The 22,182-nt window shown below is 43.4% G+C and overlaps 1 protein-coding gene across 4 annotated transcripts in view; it reads right to left on the bottom strand.

Annotated features, from left to right (window-relative positions):
• Positions 1-18,428: 18,428 nt before the first annotated feature.
• Positions 18,429-22,182, bottom strand: part of RBM34 (RNA binding motif protein 34) — a 47,753-nt gene continuing 43,999 nt past the window's right edge. For all 4 annotated transcript variants that reach the window (XM_068249795.1, XM_068249796.1, XM_068249798.1 and 1 more), the window contains exon 12: positions 18,429-18,912. In XM_068249795.1, the coding sequence (XP_068105896.1) occupies positions 18,643-18,912 (270 nt within the window). In that variant the 3' untranslated portion in view covers positions 18,429-18,642. The remainder of the gene's footprint in view (positions 18,913-22,182) is intronic.

The following is a 22,182-nucleotide window of genomic DNA, read 5'->3' as shown; positions in this document are numbered from 1 at the left end:
CAGCCCTAGCTACGGCCCAAAACCTATACAAACTAGACCCAACACAACACCACTACACCCAACTTCAACAGCTAAAACAAAACATCCGCTCGTTACAATCCGCCCAGATTGAGAAAAGTCTGCGCTGGACTAAACAACTTTTCTATGAGCGAGGAAATAAACCCCACACAATCCTGGCTAGAAAACTTAACCCTACAAATTCTCACCAATTCATATATGCTATGAAAGATTCAGACGGACATACACATTACAACCCCCAAAAGATCGCTCAAATCTTCACAAACTACTACGAACAACTTTACAATTTACCAGACCGTGACAAAGACCCTACCTTTCTCTCTGCAGTCGACTCATTTTTGGCACCCTTAAATCTCCCTCAACTAACGGACCCCCAACGTGACACACTCAACTCCCCCATAACTACACTAGAACTGGCTGAGGTATTAAAATCATTTCCTTCCTCAAAATCTCCTGGACCGGATGGATTACCCTACTCCTACTATAAAAAGTTCCAACACATCTTACTCCCCCACTTAGCGACCCTTGCCTCTAAAATAATGGATGGACACACCCCCCCACATACCATGCTAACCTCTCTCCTTACAGTAATCCCTAAGGAGGGAAAAGACCCCCAACTACCTCAAAGCTACAGGCCAATCTCCCTCTTAAATTCCGACCTAAAAATAATAACCAAAGCCCTCGCCAACCGCTTAAATCCTATACTTACATCCCTAATAAATAATGATCAAATAGGCTTCATATTGGGGCGTCAAGCTGGTGACAATACCAGGAAGGCAATAGACCTCATTTCACTTATGAACAGAGACAACAAACCCTCCCTCCTTTTAAGCCTAGACGCCGAAAAGGCTTTCGACCGGCTATCCTGGTCTTTCCTCTTCAAGGTGCTTCGGCATCAAGGCTTTACTGGTCCATTTGTTACTCTCCTTGAATTTCTATATTCTTCCCCTACTTCCACAGTCAAACTTCCCTCAGCTCCATCTCGCCCATTTAACATTAATAATGGAACTAGGCAGGGCTGCCCACTATCTCCCCTGCTCTTCGCCATCAGTATAGAGCCCCTTGCTAGTGCAATAAGACTTAACAAAGATATCCTAGGTATAAAACATGGTGGTCATGAACACAAAATCTCACTCTTTGCTGATGACATCTTGCTCACTCTCATTAGCCCCCTAACATCCCTCCCTGCCCTTCATTCAACAATCTCCTCTTATGAAGCCATATCAGGATTTAAACTAAATAAGGATAAGACTGAAGCTTTACCAATCAAAATTCCCTCAAGCATGCTTTTGGCCCTGAAATCCCACTTCACCTATAATTGGAGATCTCAAACTTTAAAATACCTGGGGATCAACCTTACCACCTCATATTCATCTATTTATAAACAGAACTTTCCCTCCCTTATACAGAAAATTCTCCAAGATCTTCATAAATGGACGGCGTACAAAATTTCCTGGATAGGGAGAATATATTCACTAAAAATGAATATACTGCCTCGCATATTGTATTTATTTGAGACTTTACCGGTCCGGGTCCCTTCCATTCAGCTGGGCAGACTACAATCAGCATTCTTAAAGTTTGTTTGGAATCATAAACGCCCAAGAGTCTCCAAGTCTGTCCTTCTCTCTCCTAGAGAACAGGGAGGATTGGGTCTGCCACATTTAAAACATTATCAAGCTGCGCACCTGAGACAGCTGAAGGAATGGTCTGACCTAAGAGTCTTTTCTAAATGGGCTATAATAGAGGCCATGGAGGTCTCCCCGCTATCACTAGCTTCCTATATATGGACCTTAAACCCCCCTAAACTACCTCATAAGACTCTCCTCCCCACTATACAGTTTACCCTCAGTATTTGGAAAAATACTGCACGAAAAGCCGGCCTGATATCACACCCATCCCCATTATACCCTATCTTAGGGAACCCTTTGTTTCCCCCAGGCACTGCCCCTTCCTTTATAGCTAGATGGTACTTCTCAGGCTACTATAATTTAAATAATTGGACAGATCCTGCCTCTGGCAAACTTATCACACTTTCCTTGTTAAGAGAAAAAATGCACCTCTCTCCATTAAGACTCATGGAAGCGAACCAAATTTCCCACTTTCTTAACAGTCACGTCAGGGGAGCACCCTCAACATCCTCTCCCACCACTTTTGAAAGAATCTGCCTACAAAAGGGACATCAGAAGGGCTTAATTTCCCAGATATACTCTCTCCTACAATCAAACTCAGGAACTTTAGAGGCTTCCCACCTCTACATGAAGAAATGGGAAAAGACTCTCTCGATTAATATAAACAACTCGGATTGGGAAGATATCTGGGAAAATGCCAAACACTCATCCATTTGTACTCAAACTAAAGAGAATATATACAAAATCCTATTCAGGTGGTATCTGACCCCTGAAGTTCTCGCAAATATTTACCTTCATACACCCGACACCTGCTGGAGGGGCTGCTCCCACAAAGGTTCTCTTGAACACATTTATTGGTCCTGCCCAGTAATCATCCCTCTCTGGGAAGAGGTCTGCCACCTGATACTATCGGTCACAGGTACTTCAATTCCACTAGACCCGATTACCTTACTCCTAGGCAAACCTATCCCTGGAGTTCCCAAACCTCTTATGCGTCTAATCACCCACATCCTAACTGCAACAAGACTTTCCATAGCCTCAGCTTGGAAAAACATAGCTACCCCTAATATCTCAGAAGTTAAACTAAAAATTAACTGGATTAAGACAATGGAACATTTGACAGCCACCCTGAGGGACACTGAACCTCAGTATCATAAAATATGGGGCCCATGGTCTCTATACTCACCAGATTACATGCCTCCTTGAAATGACACCAGTTCCTGACGATCAGTTCTCCCCCTCTTCCGGAACCTTAGACCCCTTACGTTCTTTAAGAACATCTTCCTTAGCTCTCTACACATTGGGATGAGGTTGCCGAACACTGTACCCTGTTGAAATCCCCCTCCCTGCCAAACCCTTCCCACCCACTCCCCTTCCCTACCCTACCCTCTCCCCTCCCTCCTCCCTTAGTATATCCATACTACACTTCTCCGCTCCTACTGGCTTTACTTCCTTTAGTCATATTATAGGATCTACACCAAAGACCCGCTCCTACGAACATAGCACCACATCTGCGTTAATCCCAGCAGAACCTTCGGACACTTTTTGTGTAAAACATCTATATTCTCACCTTTGAAGACAAAAGCAAAGACTCTTCCTTCATTTCTCTAATTAAGCTACGAGACTCACTCACATTTAGATAAGTGTTTGCACAAAAGCTTGTCAGAGTCTGAGATACCAGACTGAAGAAGTTGATATTTTTGATATTTCTTTGTGGTCTAATCAATAATCTCAATGCTATGTTCTACACAGCTTACTGTACCCATTCATATATTTCTCAATAAAAAATTAGAGTTATAAAAAAAAAAAAAAAAAAATGACCAGAAAGATCAGCAGAACTGCCAAGCAACTGGTATTGTTTAACCACATCACCACCAAGGGGTTTTTCCCCTTATGGGCCAGAGTAATTTTAACATTTCAACACTCCTCCCTTTCATTTGCCAATAACTTTATCACTACTTGTCACAACAAAATGATCTACATCTTGTTTTTTTGCCATCAATTGGGCTTTCTTTGGGTGGTACATTTTGCTAAGATTTTATTCTAAATGCATTTTAATGGGAATAAGAACAAAATAGATTTTTTTTTTAAACAAATAATAGGTAACAGACTGCGCTAAAGTGTCATTAAAACTTTAATATTAAAATTATATAAAAACAATTTAGTGTGCGGTAAATAAGGGATTTGATTACTCCTTATATTGAGAAGTGAATCTGCTGTTGCTTAAAGTGCGTGGTGCATAGCGGGATATTGCACAATATTGGCGTTAATCTGGCGTTAAACTTGCAGTTGGTGTGTTGCAAATTGGTTTCCTTATGGGGAATTATGGTTCAAAGTAGTTCGTGGATAGGGGTCCTAGGCACAGTGCCCTTCAAATAGGATGAGCAGTTTGTATGTCATTGAATCCTGTCGGTATTATATCAATAAGTCTCCGGCACTGTTAGTATACAAATAGGGTGGATCTCACCAGTCCTGGAGCATAGATGCAAGATGGTCTTCCCGGGAGCCGCTCAATCTTACCCGCCCCGGCCGGCGGCAAGGCAAGAGAGACTAGACGGCTGGACTGCGTCGGGCTGGTTAGCCCGGCTCCCCTAGAGGGCGGAGGTAGCCGGTGATGGTGCAATTCGGCGTGGTCCGATGTACCTCCTTTCCGAGCGGTGCATGCAACCGTGTGGCTCCAATATTGGAGCCACACAGTTGCATGCACCGCTCGGAAAGGAGGTACATCGGACCACGCCGAATAGCACCATCACCGGCTACCTCCGCCCTCTAGGGGAGCCGGGCTAACCAGCCCGACGCAGTCCAGCCGTCTAGTCTCTCTTGCCTTGCCGCCGGCCGGCGCGGGTAAGATTGAGCGGCTCCCGGGAAGACCATCTTGCATCTATGCTCCAGGACTGGTGAGATCCACCCTATTTGTATACTAACAGTGCCGGAGACTTATTGATATAATACCGACAGGATTCAATGACATACAAACTGCTCATCCTATTTGAAGGGCACTGTGCCTAGGACCCCTATCCACGAACTACTTTGAACCATAATTCCCCATAAGGAAACCAATTTGCAACACACCAACTGCAAGTTTAACGCCAGATAAACGCCAGATTAACGCCAATATTGTGCAATATCCCGCTATGCACCACGCACTTTAAGCAACAGCAGATTCACTTCTCAATATAAGGAGTAATCAAATCCCTTATTTACCTCACACTAAATTGTTTTTATATAATTTTAATATTAAAGTTTTGACACTTTAGCGCAGTCTGTTACCTATTATTTGTTTGATGCACACCTGAGGAATTGGGACTCCTTAACAGTACTAGCTGCTTCCGATTAGGCGCAACACTATCTGCTTATTATTACCAATCCAGATTTTTTTTTTAGTTTTGCGTCCATCACTAACTACAAGCCCTTACTTACAAAAATGATAGTAATATACCCTCATGACATACATATTAAAAAAGTTGAGTCCCTAAGGTAACTATGTATTATTTAAATGCCTCTTTTTATATACAAATGTTTTATTTTGGCAACTATGGAAGAGTGGGGGAGGGAAGTAGTTAATTCCAATAAGGGATCTATGTATTTTTATTGAATTTAACCACTTTACCGCCGCCCGTACGAATTTCTCCGTCCCTTTTTCCATCCTTTCACCCCCAGGGGCAGAGAAATCCGTACTTTCCGCGCTCCCGATCGCTCTAGCGCGCACTCCCGCTCATAAACACGTCGCCGGCCGCTCGCCCAGAGATCAATGAACGGGAAAATCCATTCCTGTTCGTTGATCTAAGCCCCGTAATGATCCGCTGCTTCTCCAATAAGCAGCGCGATCATTGTGAAAAAAAAACAAAAACAAAAAAAACTTTCCCAGCCTCCTAGTACTTCTGGACGCTTGGAGGTCGCATTAAACAAAAAGTTACTGTTGCCATCTTGTGGCCAAATAGTAAAACTACACCCTAAAGCATTTTTCACATACAAATACATTACTTATACACAAAAAATTAACTCATTACCTCCCACACTCCATTTTTTTTTTTTTGTAATTAAAAAAAATAAATAAAAAAAATTTACAATTAAAAAAAATACATAAATAGTTACCTTAGAGACTAAACTTTTTAAATATTTATGTCAGGAGGGTACAACACTGTTACTTTATATAGCAAGGAAATGAACAGCGCTACTTAAAAACAGATGAGTGCCTACCTGCAAAAGAGTGCAAGCCCCACTTATGGGCTAAAATACACACTGAGCATACACATGACCTGTCTACCACTGGAGGATGTTGGTTTCCTGTAACAGCTTGCATGCAACTTGTTGATTACTCGTAGGTTCAGAAATAAAAAAAAAATGACCAGAATAGGTAGGATTTAGCTCCACCTGAATGCTTTCAGTCTCCCACATTGTGATTTGAGACTTAACATTTTTGATATCCCCACCTAAATGGTCATTACAACCAATACCATCTACCACTTCCATGCTCTCATATACATCAAGCCCAAAAAGATCATACTTCACCATACTCTCCCACGTTTTTCGAAAAGATGTAGACTGCTATTATATATACCACTATATATCCATACTGGGTATACGCTTTCCATTCTTCCCTCTTCTCTTTATGTGTTTGGATCCCAGGCGTCCTTTAACCATTAAGCTGGACGTGGGCTCCTGAGCGTCCATTTTGACGCCCCAGCATTTGCCTCCGGAGACTCATTCCTGGGCTGCCCTGGCCTTTTAAAGGCCCGGACCCCTCAGGGGTGACCTCAATCCGACAACTGCTTTTAGTTGTCACTGTTTGTGGCCTCATTTTTCACAGAGGCTTTTATTTTTCTGATCTCATTGAACAACTGTTATTGTTTTGGTTCAAGTTATACTCTGTTGTATTTTATATGTTGTTTTTTTCTTATGCTCCCCCCCCCCCCCCTCCCCAGGGTACAGTGTTTGACTCCTCTCCTATTATGTAGCTACCCCAACCCTGTAGACTATGGTTAAACTCCTGACATTAAACGTAAAGGGTCTAAACATCCCTCAGAAGAGAGTCTCACTTCTCCGAGATCTCAAGAGAATGCATATAGATATTGCTATGCTTCAAGAGACTCGCTTATGCATACACGACTCAGTGCGATTAGGGGACAGACTCTACTCTGGGATATATTTAGCCTCTGGACCGTCTACCCGGGCAGGTGTCGCAATCATACATAAAAAAACCCTCCCTTTGCAGATAAATAAAACCATACAGGACCCCAAAGGGCGTTACCTAATTTTAATAGGAATGCTAGCAGGCAAACCTATCACTTTAGCCAATGTCTATGCCCCCAACTCCCAACAGACCTCTTTCCTTTCCTCCTTCCTAATAAAACTCCATAAAATCTCCATAGGCACTCTCCTCCTAGGAGGCGACTTTAACCTGGCCTTCTCTTCCTCCATGGACCGTAGCTCCCCTACGTCACCATCCTCAGCATCCACACACGATCGTAACTCCCGTAAATTCAGAATCTTAATGAGAAAATATAAGCTGTTAGACTTATGGAGGATCAACAATCCTACCTCAACAGAATACACATTTTACTCCCCCCCTCACGCTTCCCATTCAAGGCTGGACTACTTTTTCTCCAATGCTGCTCTAATCCCTCTAGTTAAGGACTCCAGTATCCATCCAGTAGCCTGGTCTGACCATCATAGCGTCACTCTTGAATTGGACTGGCTCCATAAAACCCACAAACCCCTCTATTGGAGACTGAATGAGACGCTACTCCAAGATAAAAATCTGGTCTCTGAACTTACTAAAGAGTTACAATTATTTTTCCAAACAAACTCTGACTCAGTCTCCTCTCACGGCATCCTCTGGGAGTCACACAAGGCCTTTGTTAGGGGCCTCTTCATAGCAGAGGGGTCCAGAAGGAAAAAACTATCCTCTCAAAAATTACTATCCCTCCATGCAGCCCTAGCTACGGCCCAAAACCTATACAAACTAGACCCAACACAACACCACTACACCCAACTTCAACAGCTAAAACAAAACATCCGCTCGTTACAATCCGCCCAGATTGAGAAAAGTCTGCGCTGGACTAAACAACTTTTCTATGAGCGAGGAAATAAACCCCACACAATCCTGGCTAGAAAACTTAACCCTACAAATTCTCAACAATTCATATATGCTATGAAAGATTCAGACGGACATACACATTACAACCCCCAAAAGATCGCTCAAATCTTCACAAACTACTACGAACAACTTTACAATTTACCAGACCGTGACAAAGACCCTACCTTTCTCTCTGCAGTCGACTCATTTTTGGCACCCTTAAATCTCCCTCAACTAACGGACCCCCAACGTGACACACTCAACTCCCCCATAACTACACTAGAACTGGCTGAGGTATTAAAATCATTTCCTTCCTCAAAATCTCCTGGACCGGATGGATTACCCTACTCCTACTATAAAAAGTTCCAACACATCTTACTCCCCCACTTAGCGACCCTTGCCTCTAAAATAATGGATGGACACACCCCCCACATACCATGCTAACCTCTCTCCTTACAGTAATCCCTAAGGAGGGAAAAGACCCCCAACTACCTCAAAGCTACAGGCCAATCTCCCTCTTAAATTCCGACCTAAAAATAATAACCAAAGCCCTCGCCAACCGCTTAAATCCTATACTTACATCCCTAATAAATAATGATCAAATAGGCTTCATATTGGGGCGTCAAGCTGGTGACAATACCAGGAAGGCAATAGACCTCATTTCACTTATGAACAGAGACAACAAACCCTCCCTCCTTTTAAGCCTAGACGCCGAAAAGGCTTTCAACCGGCTATCCTGGTCTTTCCTCTTCAAGGTGCTTCGGCATCAAGGCTTTACTGGTCCATTTGTTACTCTCCTTGAATTTCTATATTCTTCCCCTACTTCCACAGTCAAACTTCCCTCAGCTCCATCTCGCCCATTTAACATTAATAATGGAACTAGGCAGGGCTGCCCACTATCTCCCCTGCTCTTCGCCATCAGTATAGAGCCCCTTGCTAGTGCAATAAGACTTAACAAAGATATCCTAGGTATAAAACATGGTGGTCATGAACACAAAATCTCACTCTTTGCTGATGACATCTTGCTCACTCTCATTAGCCCCCTAACATCCCTCCCTGCCCTTCATTCAACAATCTCCTCTTATGAAGCCATATCAGGATTTAAACTAAATAAGGATAAGACTGAAACTTTACCAATCAAAATTCCCTCAAGCATGCTTTTGGCCCTGAAATCCCACTTCACCTATAATTGGAGATCTCAAACTTTAAAATACCTGGGGATCAACCTTACCACCTCATATTCATCTATTTATAAACAGAACTTTCCCTCCCTTATACAGAAAATTCTCCAAGATCTTCATAAATGGACGGCGTACAAAATTTCCTGGATAGGGAGAATATATTCACTAAAAATGAATATACTGCCTCGCATATTGTATTTATTTGAGACTTTACCGGTCCGGGTCCCTTCCATTCAGCTGGGCAGACTACAATCAGCATTCTTAAAGTTTGTTTGGAATCATAAACGCCCAAGAGTCTCCAAGTCTGTCCTTCTCTCTCCTAGAGAACAGGGAGGATTGGGTCTGCCACATTTAAAACATTATCAAGCTGCGCACCTGAGACAGCTGAAGGAATGGTCTGACCTAAGAGTCTTTTCTAAATGGGCTATAATAGAGGCCATGGAGGTCTCCCCGCTATCACTAGCTTCCTATATATGGACCTTAAACCCCCCTAAACTACCTCATAAGACTCTCCTCCCCACTATACAGTTTACCCTCAGTATTTGGAAAAATACTGCACGAAAAGCCGGCCTGATATCACACCCATCCCCATTATACCCTATCTTAGGGAACCCTTTGTTTCCCCCAGGCACTGCCCCTTCCTTTATAGCTAGATGGTACTTCTCAGGCTACTATAATTTAAATAATTGGACAGATCCTGCCTCTGGCAAACTTATCACACTTTCCTTGTTAAGAGAAAAAATGCACCTCTCTCCATTAAGACTCATGGAAGCGAACCAAATTTCCCACTTTCTTAACAGTCACGTCAGGGGAGCACCCTCAACATCCTCTCCCACCACTTTTGAAAGAATCTGCCTACAAAAGGGACATCAGAAGGGCTTAATTTCCCAGATATACTCTCTCCTACAATCAAACTCAGGAACTTTAGAGGCTTCCCACCTCTACATGAAGAAATGGGAAAAGACTCTCTCGATTAATATAAACAACTCGGATTGGGAAGATATCTGGGAAAATGCCAAACACTCATCCATTTGTACTCAAACTAAAGAGAATATATACAAAATCCTATTCAGGTGGTATCTGACCCCTGAAGTTCTCGCAAATATTTACCTTCATACACCCGACACCTGCTGGAGGGGCTGCTCCCACAAAGGTTCTCTTGAACACATTTATTGGTCCTGCCCAGTAATCATCCCTCTCTGGGAAGAGGTCTGCCACCTGATACTATCGGTCACAGGTACTTCAATTCCACTAGACCCGATTACCTTACTCCTAGGCAAACCTATCCCTGGAGTTCCCAAACCTCTTATGCGTCTAATCACCCACATCCTAACTGCAACAAGACTTTCCATAGCCTCAGCTTGGAAAAACATAGCTACCCCTAATATCTCAGAAGTTAAACTAAAAATTAACTGGATTAAGACAATGGAACATTTGACAGCCACCCTGAGGGACACTGAACCTCAGTATCATAAAATATGGGGCCCATGGTCTCTATACTCACCAGATTACATGCCTCCTTGAAATGACACCAGTTCCTGACGATCAGTTCTCCCCCTCTTCCGGAACCTTAGACCCCTTACGTTCTTTAAGAACATCTTCCTTAGCTCTCTACACATTGGGATGAGGTTGCCGAACACTGTACCCTGTTGAAATCCCCCTCCCTGCCAAACCCTTCCCACCCACTCCCCTTCCCTACCCTCTCCCCTCCCTCCTCCCTTAGTATATCCATACTACACTTCTCCGCTCCTACTGGCTTTACTTCCTTTAGTCATATTATAGGATCTACACCAAAGACCCGCTCCTACGAACATAGCACCACATCTGTGTTAATCCCAGCAGAACCTTCGGACACTTTTTGTGTAAAACATCTATATTCTCACCTTTGAAGACAAAAGCAAAGACTCTTCCTTCATTTCTCTAATTAAGCTACGAGACTCACTCACATTTAGATAAGTGTTTGCACAAAAGCTTGTCAGAGTCTGAGATACCAGACTGAAGAAGTTGATATTTTTGATATTTCTTTGTGGTCTAATCAATAATCTCAATGCTATGTTCTACACAGCTTACTGTACCCATTCATATATTTCTCAATAAAAAATTAGAGTTATAAAAAAAAAAAAAAAAAAAATGACCAGAAAGATCAGCAGAACTGCCAAGCAACTGGTATTGTTTAACCACATCACCACCAAGGGGTTTTTCCCCTTATGGGCCAGAGTAATTTTAACATTTCAACACTCCTCCCTTTCATTTGCCAATAACTTTATCACTACTTGTCACAACAAAATGATCTACATCTTGTTTTTTTGCCATCAATTGGGCTTTCTTTGGGTGGTACATTTTGCTAAGATTTTATTCTAAATGCATTTTAATGGGAATAAGAACAAAATAGATTTTTTTTTTAAACAAATAATAGGTAACAGACTGCGCTAAAGTGTCATTAAAACTTTAATATTAAAATTATATAAAAACAATTTAGTGTGAGGTAAATAAGGGATTTGATTACTCCTTATATTGAGAAGTGAATCTGCTGTTGCTTAAAGTGCGTGGTGCATAGCGGGATATTGCACAATATTGGCGTTAATCTGGCGTTAAACTTGCAGTTGGTGTGTTGCAAATTGGTTTCCTTATGGGGAATTATGGTTCAAAGTAGTTCGTGGATAGGGGTCCTAGGCACAGTGCCCTTCAAATAGGATGAGCAGTTTGTATGTCATTGAATCCTGTCGGTATTATATCAATAAGTCTCCGGCACTGTTAGTATACAAATAGGGTGGATCTCACCAGTCCTGGAGCATAGATGCAAGATGGTCTTCCCGGGAGCCGCTCAATCTTACCCGCCCCGGCCGGCGGCAAGGCAAGAGAGACTAGACGGCTGGACTGCGTCGGGCTGGTTAGCCCGGCTCCCCTAGAGGGCGGAGGTAGCCGGTGATGGTGCAATTCGGCGTGGTCCGATGTACCTCCTTTCCGAGCGGTGCATGCAACCGTGTGGCTCCAATATTGGAGCCACACAGTTGCATGCACCGCTCGGAAAGGAGGTACATCGGACCACGCCGAATAGCACCATCACCGGCTACCTCCGCCCTCTAGGGGAGCCGGGCTAACCAGCCCGACGCAGTCCAGCCGTCTAGTCTCTCTTGCCTTGCCGCCGGCCGGCGCGGGTAAGATTGAGCGGCTCCCGGGAAGACCATCTTGCATCTATGCTCCAGGACTGGTGAGATCCACCCTATTTGTATACTAACAGTGCCGGAGACTTATTGATATAATACCGACAGGATTCAATGACATACAAACTGCTCATCCTATTTGAAGGGCACTGTGCCTAGGACCCCTATCCACGAACTACTTTGAACCATAATTCCCCATAAGGAAACCAATTTGCAACACACCAACTGCAAGTTTAACGCCAGATAAACGCCAGATTAACGCCAATATTGTGCAATATCCCGCTATGCACCACGCACTTTAAGCAACAGCAGATTCACTTCTCAATATAAGGAGTAATCAAATCCCTTATTTACCTCACACTAAATTGTTTTTATATAATTTTAATATTAAAGTTTTGACACTTTAGCGCAGTCTGTTACCTATTATTTGTTTGATGCACACCTGAGGAATTGGGACTCCTTAACAGTACTAGCTGCTTCCGATTAGGCGCAACACTATCTGCTTATTATTACCAATCCAGATTTTTTTTTTAGTTTTGCGTCCATCACTAACTACAAGCCCTTACTTACAAAAATGATAGTAATATACCCTCATGACATACATATTAAAAAAGTTGAGTCCCTAAGGTAACTATGTATTATTTAAATGCCTCTTTTTATATACAAATGTTTTATTTTGGCAACTATGGAAGAGTGGGGGAGGGAAGTAGTTAATTCCAATAAGGGATCTATGTATTTTTATTGAATTTAACCACTTTACCGCCGCCCGTACGAATTTCTCCGTCCCTTTTTCCATCCTTTCACCCCCAGGGGCAGAGAAATCCGTACTTTCCGCGCTCCCGATCGCTCTAGCGCGCACTCCCGCTCATAAACACGTCGCCGGCCGCTCGCCCAGAGATCAATGAACGGGAAAATCCATTCCTGTTCGTTGATCTAAGCCCCGTAATGATCCGCTGCTTCTCCAATAAGCAGCGCGATCATTGTGAAAAAAAAACAAAAAACAAAAAAAACTTTCCCAGCCTCCTAGTACTTCTGGACGCTTGGAGGTCGCATTAAACAAAAAGTTACTGTTGCCATCTTGTGGCCAAATAGTAAAACTACACCCTAAAGCATTTTTCACATACAAATACATTACTTATACACAAAAAATTAACTCATTACCTCCCACACTCCATTTTTTTTTTTTGTAATTAAAAAAAATAAATAAAAAAAATTTACAATTAAAAAAAATACATAAATAGTTACCTTAGAGACTAAACTTTTTAAATATTTATGTCAGGAGGGTACAACACTGTTACTTTATATAGCAAGGAAATGAACAGCGCTACTTAAAAACAGATGAGTGCCTACCTGCAAAAGAGTGCAAGCCCCACTTATGGGCTAAAATACACACTGAGCATACACATGACCTGTCTACCACTGGAGGATGTTGGTTTCCTGTAACAGCTTGCATGCAACTTGTTGATTACTCGTAGGTTCAGAAATAAAAAAAAAAATGACCAGAATAGGTAGGATTTAGCTAGTGTTAGGTCCCCTCCCATGGAGAATTGACTTCTTCGCAGTGGGAGGGACAAGTACTTAACAAGTTGCATGCAAGCTGTTACAGGAAACCAACATCCTCCAGTGGTAGACAAGTCATGTGTATGCTCAGTGTGTATTTTATCCCATAAGTGGGGCTTGCACTCTTTTGCAGGTAGGCACTCATCTGTTTTTAAGTAGCGCTGTTCATTTCCTTGCTATGTACTAATTTAATTCAATTTTGGTCAGCCACTCCCACTTAACAGCTTTGCTTTTGGTGTATATGCAGAGCCTCCGTTTGGGTTCAAGGTGCGTTTGCAGTCTCTGGGGGGGCTCAGCGCATCTCTGATCGGAGGCAGCCTGGTGATACGCTGATCCCACTTTTTGCGCAATTTTCACTGTTACTTTATAAACTATGGGCTTGTAATTAGGGATGGACGCAAAACTGAAAAAAGTGCACCTTTATTTCCAAATAAAATATTGTCGCCAAACATTGGGATAGGGACATAATTTAAACGGTTTTATAACCGGGACAAAATGGGCAAATACATTTCATGGGTTTTAATTACAGTAGCATGCATTATTTAAAAACTATAATGGCCGAAAACTGAAAAATAATGAATTTGTTCCCACATTTTTCCTATTTTCCCATTAAAACATATTTAGAATCATCCAAAGTATAACGAGGTGTTGGGGTAATCGCCCCTTCTGCATACGCCAACACCAATGAGGATACATCACCCTATGTCCACTACAGGCAGATGGCACTATGCCCCTGTAGAGAGACATATAAAGCACCCCCCTTTCCTAACAATAGATATCAAGGGTGAGAACAAATCTCTCTATCAAGGCCTATCTTACTACCCACTCCAAACCTGCAGAGGAAGCTCTGGCTCACAGCTTACAGAGACGACCACCCGCAGTCTGTTAACACTGTTCACATTATTTTGACATGGTTACCGCTTATTGATTTGCCTCAGATAAATAATTGTTTCTGTAAGTCTGTGATTAAGCTGTACTGTTATCTTTAAAAATTAATAAAAACAAAAAAAAAATCATTTAGAATAAAATAATTCTTGGGATAATGTCCCACCTAAAGAAAGCCTAATTGGTGGCGGAAAAAACAAGATATAGTTCATTTAATTGTGATAAGTAATGATAAAGTTATAGACGAATTAATGGAAGGAGCGCTGAAAGGTGAAAATTGCTCTGGAGCTCAAGGGGTAAAACCCCTCAGTGGTGAAGTGGTTAATGTTGGGGGGTGTAATTTACTATTTGCCCCCCTCCCCCCCCCCCCAGTTTATTCCCCCTATGTATACTGTGTACACAGGAGGAAGTAATGCGTGTATGTTGTACATTCACTTTAGTCAATGATCACCGGCATGTTATTGATGTCTGATTATTGATCAAAGGCACTTAGATTGGTAAATGCGAAAGTGTTCCCATTCACTGATCTGTGTACTAACGGGCTGTGACTAGAAAGCACACGGGAGCACGTACAGCTGCCATCGCGGCGGAGTACATATATCTACACCCCTGAGGCCAAAATTATATTTCAAGGGGAGTAGATATACTGTCGCAGAAACAAAAAGTAGTTACAAGAAACCAGAGGTGTGAGACCTATGGAAGATGCCATATTTTATTTTAAGTGACTGGAGCTGTGGATAAACTCTTTAGAGCAATTATGGTGGAAGATCAAAAGACTCATTGCCACCATAAAGAATCAAATCACTATTTTATAAAATACAGCAAACCAATCCTGAACTGAAAATTAACTCAGGAGATAATTCTATGTATAGTAGCAATGGTACACAGAACATTCCTGGTGTCTCATTCTTATTTTCAATTTAAAAAGGACCACTATCGCGAAATAGATCATTTTTAAGCACCCCCACAGTAGTTATACAAATCATACATAAGCTTCACTATGTATTTTTAATTTTTTTTCCTGTTATGGTCCTTTAACCATTTGAGCTGCCTGGACGTGATCGTCACGTCCAGGCGGCTGCTGCGTGCTCCCGTGCCGCTCCCCGTTAGCACGGAGATCATTCTTTCTTTCTGCTCCCCCCCCCAAAAAAAAAAAAAACCAGTTTCCTGTCCTCCATATGCTTCCTGGAAGCGAGAACTTCACTTCCAGGGCAAAAAAAAAAAATATTTCACTGTGGCCAAATAGTAAAACTACATCTACATACATTTTTTAATAAAATAAACCCACATTATTATATTTAAAATTAACTGCTTACCTTCCACATCAAAAATTACCCAAATAAATTTTAATGAAAAAAAATATAAAAAAGGAAAAAAAAAACAAACAAAAAAACAAATAGTTACCTAAGGGTCTGAACTTTTTATTTTTTACTATGCATATTATGAAAATGTTTTAAATTATAAGCTTGTAAATAGTGATGGACGCAAAATTGAAAAGATGCACCATTATTTCCAAATAAAATATTGGCACCATACATTGTGATAGGGACATAATTTAAATGGTGTAATAACCGGGACAAATGGGCAAATAAAATACATTAATTATGGTAGCATGTATAAATTTAAAGCTATAATGGCCAAAATCTGAGAAATAATTTTTTCCATTTTTTCTTAATATTCCTGTGAAAATGCATTTAGAAAAAAATTCTTAGCAAAATGTACCACCCAAAGAAAGCCTAATTGGTGACGGAAAAAAACAAGATTTAGATCAATTAATTGTGATAATTAGGGATAAAGTTATTGGCGAATGAATGGGAGGTGAAAATTGCTCTGATGCATAAGGTGATAAATACACGCGGGCTGAAATGGTTAAATATCCATATGTAACTGTTCCCTGTTTCTGTTGTTCTCTGAACTAACGCTGACAGACCTTTGTAACTGTAAACCCATAGTAGGGGAAGCCTTGTCAGGAAGTATGAAAATAACAGATGGTTTATTCCTTTTATTTTTTTTTTAAAGCTTTTGCCCTGCTCTTCCTAACTGCCAAACTCATGCTGGACAAACCCTGGCGTGGTCGCCAAACTCGTGCTGGATGCTCCTCCGTTCCTTTGGCGTGGTTATAAAAAAAAAAGCCCTCCCCCGCCCTCTGTGCCCTGCAGGCATTGAGGGAGGCAGCTGTCAGCACAGTAACGCTGACCCAGCTGCACTGCGCAGGTGCGTCCTTACAGGGCAGCAGAGAAGCGGTGATTGAATGGAGATGAAGAGCGGCTCTTTGCGCAGCCACGTCCGCTGAGGCAGAGCAGTGGCGATTGGACGAAGGAGGAGATAAAAGTGTTGTGGCTTCTATTTCCTCTTCAGGAGAGCCATGACTGCATTTAAAGGGAACCTGAAGTGAGAGGAATATGGAGGCTGTTATATGCAATTCCTTTTAACCTCCTTGCCGGTTATCCCAAGCTCAGCTCGGGGTAACCTGCGCAGGAGGATTTCTCAGGCCCCGCTGGGCCGATTTGCATAATTTTTTTTTATTGCAAGCAGCTAGCACTTTGCTAGCTGCGTGAATATTTCAATCGCCGCCCCTCACCGCTACCCGCCTCGCCCCCCCCTCCAGACCCCTTGCACAGCCTGGCCAATCAGTGCCAGGCAGCACTGAGGGGTGGATCGGGATTCCCTCTGACGTCCCGACATCCATGACTTTGGTGACGTCATCCCATGGCGACGGGGGAAGCCCAGCAGGAAATCCCTTTCTGAACGGGATTTCCTGCACTGAGAGAGCGCCGGCGGCGATCGGCTTAGGTAGGGGGATGCCGCTTGTCAGCGGCTGTCATGTAGCGAGCCCTGGGCTCGCTACATGGATTTAAAAAAAAAATAAATTAAAAAAAATAAAATAAAAGTGCTGCGCCGCCCCCTTGCCGACACAATTGGAACGGCAAGGGGGTTAAACAATACCAGTTGCCTGGCAGTCCTGCTGACCCTGTGTCTCTAATACTTTTAGCCATAGACTCTGAACAAACATGTAGCAGATCAGGTATTCGGACTGCTTATTACAGGGTTTTGACTCAGACACTTCTGCCAGAAATTCAACAGGGCTGCCAGGCAACTAACGTGTACAAGGAAATAAATATGGCAGCCTCCATATCCCTCTCACCTCGGTTTCCCTTCAACTGCCTCATTTGCATACATAGAGCACAGGGTTTATCAACTCATTAACCACTTGACGACCACAGTGCTAACGACCAGGCTCTTTTTTGCAGCACTGGGCTGTGCAGGCTTTTCAGCCTCCTGCACAGCCCAGCAATCGGACTCACCTCCTTTTTTGTCCCTAAGGGGACATGCCGCCGGAGGGGTCCGATTGCTGCGGCAGTTTAATTTTTTTCTCTTCAGCCTCATCGAGGCTCTCTCTCTCCCCGTCCCCCCTCCCCTCCGCCTACAGAATTGAACAGGACAGCGGTCCGTCCTGTTCCCCCTCTCATAGGCATCAGCCTATGAGAGGACGGCGCTCCCCGGCCAATCAGAGGCCGGGGATCGCCGATCTCGTACAGCGCTGCCTGGGACCGCAGCGCTGTACGGATGTAAACAAAAGGGATTTCTTTCCTCTTTAGTTTACAAACAGCCTGCTAGCCGCGATCGGCGGCTAGCAGGCTAATCCGTGAAGGGGCAGGGAACGATCGCGCATGCGCGCGGCCATTCCCTGGGAAACTGCAGCCCTAAGACTTGACGCCAATCGGCGTTAGGCGGTCCCCAGGTAGTTAAATGGGGGAAAAAAAAGACTTGGTACTACGATATTTATCTCGTCATGTCACAAGATGCAATCAAGTCACTACTCCTTTTATAAATAGGGAACAGTGAAGAGTGTGAAATGGATAGATTTTTTTCCCCCTCTTCAATGAATTCTTGAAACATATGGAGTCCTTGGTAAAAATGGCAAACCCTTTTTTATTTTTTCAGCTGGACTGTGAAGCTTTATTTAGTCCCAGGACAGATGACAAAGACTGTACGCATTCATTGAGTTTTGGCTTCACAGGGATTCTGTGACTTTTATTGTAAAAGGAAAGTTCCTGTTAAAGGGGAAATAAGTGTCTGTGGAAAATACTGTAAAATGTCTATTTCCAGCTCACAATAAAAGTACATCACAGCACACGCTGTCCCTTTGTCTTCTTTTTCTTGTTTTTAGGCTTTTTGCTCTTACTCTTCGTACTCTTCGTGGTGTTGGCAGTTTCTCCCACAAAGCTTTTGTTTTTCTTCACCTTCCCCGGTTTCAGAGTCTCCAGTTTCTGTCTGAAGGCCGTGTTCTTCTGTGTGTGCTGCCCCTCGCTGGTCTGGCAGCGCTTAACTCGGATTTTTCTTCCCAGTAGCTCTGAATTATTCAGCTTAAGCGCCAGTTGGACGGCATCCGCACCCTGTCATTAAAAGGGAATAAGACAAAGGTTTATTGCATGAGAATATGGGGTTCCTCTACATATCCGGTATTAATTCTGAGGGCACTACAGTATATTTGATGCAGTATAAAGGAATTATGTCGGGGCATGTATGTAGCTAATTATGTAGCAGAGTCCCCAGTATCTGGCACAGGTGGGGATTGCCTGATACTGGATACATGTGCTTGCCAGTTGCCTGAGCTGGTGGTAGAATAGCAACCCCTCCCGGCAATAGAAACTACTTACCGATTGTCTGGGCACCATCTGCCACATATCCTGCACCTCCCAGCGGCTTTCTGCCGTCTTCCGTGTACGGCTCCCAGCGAGTCGCTTGACCCACCGGGAGCACTGCATGGATGCAGGGAAGCTGCAGGATGTGTAGCACTTGGCGCCCGGGCAATCAGTAAGGCCTCGTTCACATCATACGCGCTTCTGTGCGCATTTGGAAGGGCGTATGATGTGGGACACGCAAGAACGGCAGAAGGTCACAGACAGCCCTTCTGCTGTTCACATCATATGCGCTGCGCAGCAGCACGATGCACTATGATGCGCTTGCGTACTGCTGCATGCATTTTGCCCACAAGCGCAGAGCTGATCCCATCACTGTCTATGGATGGGATCAGCAGCGCAGCGGCGCAGATGGCGTGCGTTCGTACACGTTGCATTCTGTTCAAACGGCCATCTGCGCTAGTTAGATGTGAACGAGGCCTTAGTAGTTTCTGCTCTGGAAATCCCTAGAAGTTCAGCCCCGTTCTCCCCATTAGGCATGCTGGTTAGTTGAGATTTCCAGTTGCCCGAGTTCCAGATAACGAGGAGTTTGCAGTTCTGTATAGGGGGCAATATAAATAAGAGCACTTTAAAGTTGCCACCTTATAGCCTTCCCAGTTTAGAGGGTGACACTATATATGAAATCATGATAGGGGTATACTATAGGGTATGCTATAATTCAGTGGTCACTATATAATGAGGAACACTATACATTAGGTATTATAATGGGAGCAGTAAAAGGGAGAGAGGCATGGAATGGTGTCATGGAATAGGAACACTCAGGGGCTATTAGAATGAAAATACTTTATAACCATGAGAAAATAACCTAATACTCTCCCAGTTAACATTGCCCACCCAATTTTAGCATTAAAATATTCTCATTAACTGTAACCTGCAAATAGATAGGAAGTTTATAAAGCAGAAAAAATAGATACCTTTACTTCAAAATCAAATGATGCTGATGCATCAGCAACATAATTTAAATGTTATTTTAATATTTTTTATGTAACGGGATGCACAATATAGACAATTTGTAGTTGTGAGAAATGGTATTTTTTATTTTTTTTCAGCAAACCCGTAATAAAGGGAAAAAAAAAAAAAAGTTAGATACCGTAGGAGAGAGAAGCCATCTAGTCCATATCCTGCTCGCCCCCACCCCTTCCAACTGGGACCCTCTTTTTCTTAGCAGTGCCTGGATACTGGTTAAGGAATCTGCCTCTGACACTTGGCTCTTCCTGTTCGGTAAGCCTTCACCTATTCATTGAGGAGACTATGGGCAAGACTCCCTAAAAAGGTGGTCACTAACGATCCAATTTCTAGAGAAAAATAGTTATCAGATATAGATGATTGGAAGTGAAATAGTTCGCTACACCATTAAACCAATCTTTGCTTCCCATCTATCACAACCAACAAAAAAAAAATCCAAATTTTGGTTTGATGAACAGCCTGACGACTTTTTATAAGCGTTCATTATCGACTGTGCCCATCAACTGAGATTATTTACAACCAATCAGATCAGAATTTCTCATCACTCGAACGATTTTTTGCTACAAATTGGACTGTTAGTGGCCACCTTAACATCGATACTGCCTACTGAGTGCGCCCTGGTGGCTGCAGCTCTAGCGCTTGGAGTCTGACAGGAGAAAAGAGCATTACGAATGTTCTGTAGCTTGCATCCCTTTACAGCAGTGCTCCTGTCAGTGTATGAGCACAGCTGTATTGCACATGTGCGAGTACCATCTGTGCCTCTGCTGTAGCATAAAGCCGGCATGCACAAATGAAAAAGCTGTGCACTAGCAAGTGTTTTGTGCTACTAAGCAGGTGTGGACTATACTCACACATGTGCACGGCTGCACTCATACACAGTTGGGTGCGTGGCCAGTATGCTGAGAGGGTCCAAGCACTGGACCCTCGGTGGGGTTGAGGATGATAGGGGAACTCAACTTGCCAAAGGCTTCCCTCTACTGAAGTACAGTATTTATTACTATATTTCTCCTTACAGGTTTACTTTAAATCTTTCCTATCCAAGATATGTTACAAAAATAGTGTTCAAAATAACTCAACTGAAAGGTGATTGTCAGTATATCATGCACAGTTGATTTGTCATGTGGGCTTCCTCTGTGCACTTTAGTTACACCCTGAAACTGGATAACTGGATCCCCACAAATCTGGCTGACTGATAGGGACACTAGATTGTGACTGTGGTGGGGGTTTAGATTGTGAACTCCTCTGTGGGACACACAGTTATATATTCTGTAGTGCTTAAAGGGAAGGTTCAGGGAAACCTTTAAAAAAATAAAAATCCATATCCACTTACCTGGGGCTTCCTCCAGCCCGTGGCAGGCAGGAGGTGCCCTCGCCGCCGCTCCAGAGGCTTCCGGTCGTCTTCGGTGGCCGACCCGACCTGGCCAGGCCGGCTGCCAGGTCGGGCTCTTCTGCGCTCTAAGGACGGGCTCTTCTGCGTCCCACGCGGGCGCGCTGACGTCACCGGACGTCCTCCGGGCTGTACTGCGCAGGACGTCATCGGACGTCCTCCGGGCTGTACTGCGCAGGCGCAGTAGTTCTGCGCCTGCGCAGTAAAGCCCGGAGGACTTCCGATGACGTCAGCGCGCCCGCGTGGGACGCAGAAGAGCCCGTCCTTGGAGCGCAGAAGAGCCCGACCTGGCAGCCGGCCTGGCCAGGTCGGGTCGGCCGCCGAAGACGACCGGAAGCCTCTGGAGCGGCGGCGAGGGCACCTCCTGCCTGCCACGGGCTGGAGGAAGCCCCAGGTAAGTGGATATGGATTTTTATTTTTTTAAAGGTTTCCCTGAACCTTCCCTTTAAGAAGAGGTTAGTTCTATATAAATAGAATATTAATTCACCATGAGAGATGGTGAAAAATTTCTAAAACAAATCGGTCGAAATGCATCAAAATTGGTGAAAGTCCATGAATCACATGATCATTTTTATTCTATTTTCCCATCAAGTTAAAGGACAATTGAAGTG

The sequence above is a fragment of the Hyperolius riggenbachi genome, chromosome 8 (assembly GCF_040937935.1).
Source record: "Hyperolius riggenbachi isolate aHypRig1 chromosome 8, aHypRig1.pri, whole genome shotgun sequence".
Classification (NCBI taxonomy): Eukaryota; Metazoa; Chordata; class Amphibia; order Anura; family Hyperoliidae; genus Hyperolius; species Hyperolius riggenbachi.
Note: the sequence above shows the minus strand (reverse complement) of the source record. Positions and strands in the feature narration are given on the sequence as shown.